This window comes from Mya arenaria, chromosome 14 (assembly GCF_026914265.1).
Source record: "Mya arenaria isolate MELC-2E11 chromosome 14, ASM2691426v1".
In the NCBI taxonomy this organism is placed as follows: Eukaryota; Metazoa; Mollusca; class Bivalvia; order Myida; family Myidae; genus Mya; species Mya arenaria.
Genome location: NC_069135.1, coordinates 40518345 through 40525669, shown reverse-complemented (window position 1 = coordinate 40525669; position 7325 = coordinate 40518345). Strand labels below are relative to the sequence as shown.

Sequence of the window (7325 nt, the reverse complement as noted above, 5' to 3'; positions counted from 1 at the left end):
GGTCAATGTTATACGTGAGAAGTATGTCTCAATCCAACCGAGACGGTCAATGTTATACGTGGGATGTAAGTCTCGGTCTATCCGAGACTGTCGATGTTATACGTTAGATGTTTGTTTCAATATAACCGAGACTACCGATGTTGTACGTGAAAAGTAAGTCTCAGACCAACATAGACTATTGATATTATATATGAGATGTACTTCTCAACTCTCAATCTAACAGAGACTGTCTATGTTTGACGTGTGATGTAGATCTCAATATAGCCGAGGCTGCCAAAGTTATACGTCATATCTAAGGCCCAATATTTTCGAGATAGTCAATGTTGAACATGGGATGTAAGTTTCAAACTAGCCGAGAATGTCGATGTTGAACGGGGATGAAAGTCTCTAACTAGCCGAGACTGTCGATGTAATATGTTAGATGTCAGTCTCTGCCTAACCGGTGTGTTAATGTTATATGTGAGAGGTAAGTCTCGTTCTATCGGAGACTGTTAGATTTCAGTCTCATTCTAACCGAGAATGTTAATGTTTTACGATATTATACGTGAAATGTTAGTCTAAATCAAACCGGGGTGTCAATGTTATATGTGAGATGTATGTCTTAGTCCAACGGTGACTGTTGGTATTAAACGTGATACGTTAGTCTCAATCTAAACGAGACTATCGATGTTATACGTGAGATGTAAGCCTCAGACCAGAGGAAACTGTTGATGTTATACGTAAAATCTAAGTCTAAATCTAACCGAGACTGTCGATGTTATACGTTCGATGTATTTTGTGTTTTGGGTATGTGCTCTGGAGATGAATAAAGATATTGTTTCATTATTATTTATTGCAATTCACCTGACTGTGTGTGCATTAATATTCATTTTAATGTTCATTACAGTTCGATTCAATTATACAATCTGATGGTGTTCTGAAAGTAATACGTGCGAACGTATTATAAGACGCCAGGATTAGTTTGATAAAGCGTTTATTTCCCTCTTTTTCAATGATTCTATAAATAGGAGACAGCATATTAAAAAAAAGCAATACGGTCATATGCTCTTTAATAGGCAATGTATAAACACGAATATTAAACTATCTACATTAATCGAAAATATCATTATGATTACAAATAGTTTGTGTCATATAAAATTGTCCCTAATTTCATCAAATATAAGTATTTACAGGAAGCTTTTGGATTTATACCATATTATATTATAACCAGGGGTCTGAAAATAACAATTATCTTTGACAATGCCGCAATGTACTTTGCATCAATAAGGAAAAAATCCTAGTCGATAGTACCAAAATCAAACATGAATAGTTTTTAGTATTAAATTAACTTGATAACCAGAACTGTGTCTTTCTCTCCACCAACAATCAGAGAAGATGTGCGGCTGCTGAAAAATAAACTATACGGTCGGCACACTCCGTCTTCTTTCCTTGCCAGTGTGGCCAACTTCTTTTTCCCGTCTTTGTCAACCTGCAGCACTGTGCCGGAGCTCGAGCAGCAGACGAACACGTGTCCAGCAGATGTCACGTGTACTCCGATAGGACTTTTCATGTCAGGATCAGTGAGAGAGGCTTGCTTCTTACCTTTGTTGTTCAAGGTGATCAGTTCATGTCCAGTGTAGTTTGTTATGTAGATTGTCTCCCCGTCGTTACTGATGGCACATTTCATCACCGTGAAAGTCCCAGAAATGTCATCGTACAGCCTCTTCACCTTCTGTCCCGACATCGTGTAGACGTACAGGGCGGTACCGGAGGAGATGTAAAGCTGGCCGCCATGATAAGCTGCGGCAATACATCCATGGGTGGAGGTTAACTTCCTCGTAGTTACGAGTTTCCCATCCGAAGCATTAATGAAATATAATCCTCGTGTGTCAGTCTGTCTACTGTTAACACAAACGGCCACTTCATTTCCGTCAATGTGGCACACGTCCCATGGTTCCCCCGGGACACCACAGTGGTCGAGCACTCTGTATGCCTTGTCCAGGAGCTTCACTTTACAATTATCCCGGTCTGCTATGACAATCTCTGCACTAGGCGTTTCAAAAACGCCTTGTATAGCACATCGATTTTTGTCGTTTCTCATCCTCACGTTGTACTCCTTGTACTCTGCAACACTAAAGACGAGGTTTGGATCGGAAAGGTGATCTTCTCGCTGTTTGGTCATAACAGTTTGTTCCTCAATCACTCCAAAGGTCTTTATTGAAGATAAAAGTTCTTTTATACGATTATTGGCTTTACATGTTACATTGTAACACTCTATGGTTGATATGCCACGAAGATTATCGTTTGCTTGTGAAATCATATCCTGGCTCTTTCTGTACGCAATATATGAGTTTGACTCGCTTGATTTTGCTTTGGTTTGAAAAGCGGCAATCATGTTTTGCAGTTCGATAGTCCATTTTTCACAAGTTTCGATATCTTTCTTTAGGTTTTTTTCAAGTGCAGCTATCATTCCGTCCAAGTCCTGTAAAGTTGTCTTCTCAATCTTGTCAAGCATTTCGTTGATCTTCTTACGTATGGTTTTTATTTCGTCAGCAATGGCTGCCCGCGTCTTTTTCAGAGATGTCGTATTATTCAATCGTGCTTCTTTCATCAGCTCGAATTGCTTTTGAAGTTCATTTATCTTCTTTGGAATTTGATGAAACTCAATATTTCTCTGAACACCTTTTGCTACATCTGGAATGTGTTGGATTTTGGAGCATTGTCTGAAACAAAGATGTTGTGAAACAGTTGTAATCAGATCTGCATAAACTGTATATGACCTTGCTAATGATGGAAAATGTTATAAGAAAGCGATCTAAATATAACGCAAGTAACCAATAGCGGTTCCAGGGGAGGGGGTGCAACCGTTTCCTCCCTACCCCCTCTTAAATCGCCCAAGTTGATTTCTTAATGATATATAGGAGAAAAAAGATAATATAATACGACCAAAAAGCACCATTCCGGGCTAGAAATTGATATTTTTTTCTTTGGGGACCCAATAATTGTTTGACAACACTTAAAAGCAATTAAATTTCGGTTCTGAGGGAGCGGCGCAAGTCAAACGGCTACGCCCCTTAGTTACACCCCCTCTGACGTCGAATCCTAGACCCGCCCTTTGTAAGTTAGCTTATTTACCGGTAATTGTCTTAAAGGCGCATAATATAGGTTGATGCCAAAAAATGTTGTTTTTTTTAATTTTAATGCATTAGACCCGCCCTTTGTAAGTTAGCTTATTTACCGGTAATTGTCTTAAAGGCGCATAATATAGGTTGATGCCAAAAAATGTTGTTTTTTTTAATTTTAATGCATTATAATGTTTTATTAATTCTACTTAAATGATCAAAGCCACAAAAAGCGTATGATTTGTTTTCAGATTAGAAAGATAATACGATATAAATGATATGCTGGCGCATTTTAACTGGCGAATTTATGACCACGTGGCTATTAATTAAAACACCGTAAGCATGTATAAAGGTGTTTTTTTTTAAATGTACACAAATAATAAACTTTTCCTTACTTTAATCATTAAAAGTCGAATGAGTTAAATATTATAATTTATAAAAAATATATGTATTTGCAACAGCTTATGATGAGTGCCTTTAACTTGATGTTTTGTTCATACATACCTGTGGTCAATGGCAACACATACAGAACAGCACAGCTGGTCATGGTCACCACATACCAGCTTCAGCGCCTCCCCGGGGTGCATCCCGCATCTCTCCAGGCCGTCAACCACCCCTGGGGCTGCCTCCCATTTCTTAACGTCCTTCCGGCCGAGCACCGCGTGCTTCTGATATAAAACGTTATGTTTTGAAACACAGTTTTGGCAGTAATATATTTTGCATTGAGTACAATAATGGTGAGCTTCTGTGTTAAATCCGTTCTCTTCACACGGAGAGCAGGAAAAATCATGGATGAAGTCACAGCCCCTCTGAATGGATGATTCGAAATTAGATGCCATTTTCTCTCTTGAGTTTAAAAATGACTCACAAACTAGTTCAAGCAGTCAGTTTATGTTTGTTTTATTACTAGGAAGTTTAATATGTTGTACTGAGCTGAAGAAAACCAATATTTCGATCAGTTTAACACTGACATATAACACGATCAAAATGATAAGCGTAGTTACATCCGTGCTAAATTTACAATAAGTTTTCAAATCCAAAAATGTTAATTCATGTGTCAACATTAAAACTAGTTATCAAATGTCGAGTGAGCCTTTCACATTCGATTTATTGTCGATCCAGGGGCGCGACGAAGACTGCCGAGTAGTAACGAATGTCTATCCCGAGCTGACCGGAGATTGCCGAATAGTTGTAGGAAGGACTTTTTTTCCTTTATATTTTATAGCGAACTGACCCATTTCCACGGATAATAACACTGAGTTCTAGTTCCTCTCGAACCTTAACACCACCTATGGGAAGATATTGATGATTCAAAATTAGATTCCATTTTCTCTCTTGATTTTAAAAATATTCACGAACTATATCAAATATAGATGTTCATTCAGCCAAGTCTGTTTATTTTGTTACAAGGAAGTAAATTGTTTCGATGTGAGCTGATACGAAGAAAACACAAATAACGATCAACTTCACTCCGACAAATTACACAATATCCAAATGATAAGCGTTGTTTCAACCATGCCTAATAAACAATCATATTTTTTTGCCAAATCTAAACACACTTTTAAACATGCCGAGATTTAATTTCAATGGTAGTCAACAACTTCTGGTTCAGTAGGCGTTTCTTCACTCGGAACGCGCAACGAAAAAAGTATATACACCGGTATATCTGTAGGAGTAGTTCGTTAGGTTTAAGGTAATAATATCTATTAAGTGTAGTTTTTAATGTGTATTTTGTATATATGAGTTTAAATTGATTGCCAGTGAAGTGTATTATTGCATAACAATTTGTATTTCCAAGAGTAAAGTCATTTTTCTGTTAAATTGAAATTACCACTCGATCTACTTGCAGCTTAATTAAATGACTTTGTAAACAGAACACATACATCCGAAGTTGTTTTTCGACGGAAAAGAGCCAAGATGTTTCTAATGATCCCGACGTTGCCGGAGATGGCCGAGTTGTTGGGGTCACACAACACTAAATAATTTTCTTATAAATTATATCGTAAATTGGCACGACAATTAACACTTACTGGTTGTGTTTAATGACCCCGACATACTATTTTTCGGAAGAAAGTTCGAAGTGTGTACATATCCTTATCAACATTAGGGTACCAATCAACCTCATGTATACCACGGACCCATGAACCATAGTTTATAGGTCCGTGTGTATACCAAGTAACCTTAAGCGTTCACAAGCGTAACACAAACACCAAGTTAGGGGCGGATCCAGGATTTGGGGTTAGGGGGGCTGTACAGATACTCTTTTGGCCTATATATGGTGTTCCTCTACATACCTTATACAAAACAATAAATAGGTCGTATTTTTTGTTTTAATAATCAAAGCATAAAATTAACTGAGACAGACTTAATTTAACTCAACGCAGGGGTTGTGTGGGTAAAAATAACTCTACAACTCGTAGAATTTTGTTAGTGAACTACATTTATAACTTACAGTTTCAGAAGTTATATTTTTATTCTGATAGTGGATTTAAAAGTATCATACGTGGAGGATATATTTTGGCATATATATGAGCATATGAGCGTCAGGTCTGGTGTGCAAGTTGCCGGGAGTCGTGCTGTAGTGGCGGGCGACGTCCGAGGAGTAGACATGGGCGTCAGGTCTGGTGTGCAAGTGGCTCTGTGTCCTGCTGTAGTGGTGAGCGACGCCAGAGGAGAATATATGAGCGTCAGGTCTGGTGTGCAATTGGCCGTGGGTCTTGCTGCAATGGCGGGCGACGCCTGAGGAGTAGACATGAGCGTCAGGTATGGTGTGCAAATGGCCGTAGGTCCTGTTGTAGTGGTAGGCGACGCCTGAGGAGTAAACATGGGAGTCGGGTCTGGTGCGCAAGTGGACGTGGACCCTGTTGTTGTGGCGGGTATTGCCTGAAAAGTAGACATGGGAGTCTGGTCAGGTGTGCAAGTGGACGAGGCCCCGTTGTTGTGGCGTGCGTCGTTTGAGGGGAAGACATGGGCGTCTGGTCTGGTGTGCAAGTGGATGTGAAGTGGCGGGCGTCGATTAAGTAGAAGAACTGGGCGTCAACTCTAAAAAGTTTCTATACAAATCACCAAATACACGATGTACAGACAAAATATCAGATCTGGTTAGTTGCCAAGAGGACAATTTACGGTCACTCCAATCCCCGCTGTGACTTCAATCAATTAGTTAATAGTTGTTGTGATAGTTGCAAACTGTCAACAAAGGACCCCTATTTCAAATTAGCACTGATGTCAATTAGCGAAGTTTTGATAGCGGTACTTTTACCAACACAATTCTATTGTATACCAATTTCACAAGACCTTTCACAAAGCAATGGACGCTAACGAGCGAAATAGTATCGACCGTTACGAGAATTGATTTCTTAATGGGCGTATTTTAACTATTTTTGCAATGATTATCACAATTGATTAGTTGATATTTTAAATCAAGAATTATGATTATTAATGAGGTAAACAACAATTACACAGTAGGAAAAACTATCATTTTAAAACATATTTTGTAGAGTAAACAACTAAACATATAGCGCAATTAAAAATGCAACCCCAAAGTCCACAGCGTGGAATTACTTTAAAAAAGCAGCCGACGGCAAGTCGTGTAAATGCACGCTGTGTGGTGTCGAGTTAGCGTATCATGGCGGTACTACAAGCATATTAAACCGCCTGCGATTGAAGCATGAATCCGAAACAACGCCAAAGAAGCTGCCTCATCATTTCCAATACCCCAGATATAAACGACTACCGTTCCTGACACCACAGCTACGTTTAGCAGCAGAAAGTGCGTTGGAGTCCCGTGTCGAAGACATCACGTTGAAGCTACTAAACAGCGACAACGGAGAGCCAACGTCTAAGAAAGCTCGCACCGATGACTTGGATTTCCTCAGGTTTACTTCAGAAAGTGTGACGACGAACTAAAAGACTATTTGCTGGAGAAATGCATTGATGTGTCCCCTCTTACATGGTGGAAGGACAATGAGTCCAAGTATCCTCGGATTGCCGTTGTCGCAAAACAGATCCTTTGCATCTCGGCAACATCTCTGCCATCGGAACGAGTGTTCTCAACGGCCGGTATTTTCGTTAGCAAGTTGAGAAACCGCCTGTCACCGTCTTAAGTAGACAACATCATTTTACTGAACAAGAACATTGTCCCCGAGTTTGAAGTGCTTGACGAATAAGAAAAATTATGGAATGTACAACGTAGTGCTATTTATTCGAATTTGCTTTTTGCTA

At 39.3% G+C, this 7325-nt stretch overlaps 1 protein-coding gene across 1 annotated transcript; it reads right to left on the bottom strand.

Annotated features, from left to right (window-relative positions):
• Positions 1-1057: 1057 nt before the first annotated feature.
• On the bottom strand, positions 1058-4948 carry LOC128217690 (uncharacterized). The gene is made up of 2 exons (XM_052925006.1): positions 3606-4948; positions 1058-2702 (listed from the first exon to the last, which is right to left on the bottom strand). The coding sequence occupies exons 1-2, from the start codon at positions 3938-3940 to the stop codon at positions 1319-1321; spliced, it is 1719 nt and encodes a 572-aa protein (XP_052780966.1). The 5' UTR covers positions 3941-4948; the 3' UTR covers positions 1058-1318.
• Between the last annotated feature and the right edge of the window lie 2377 nt (positions 4949-7325).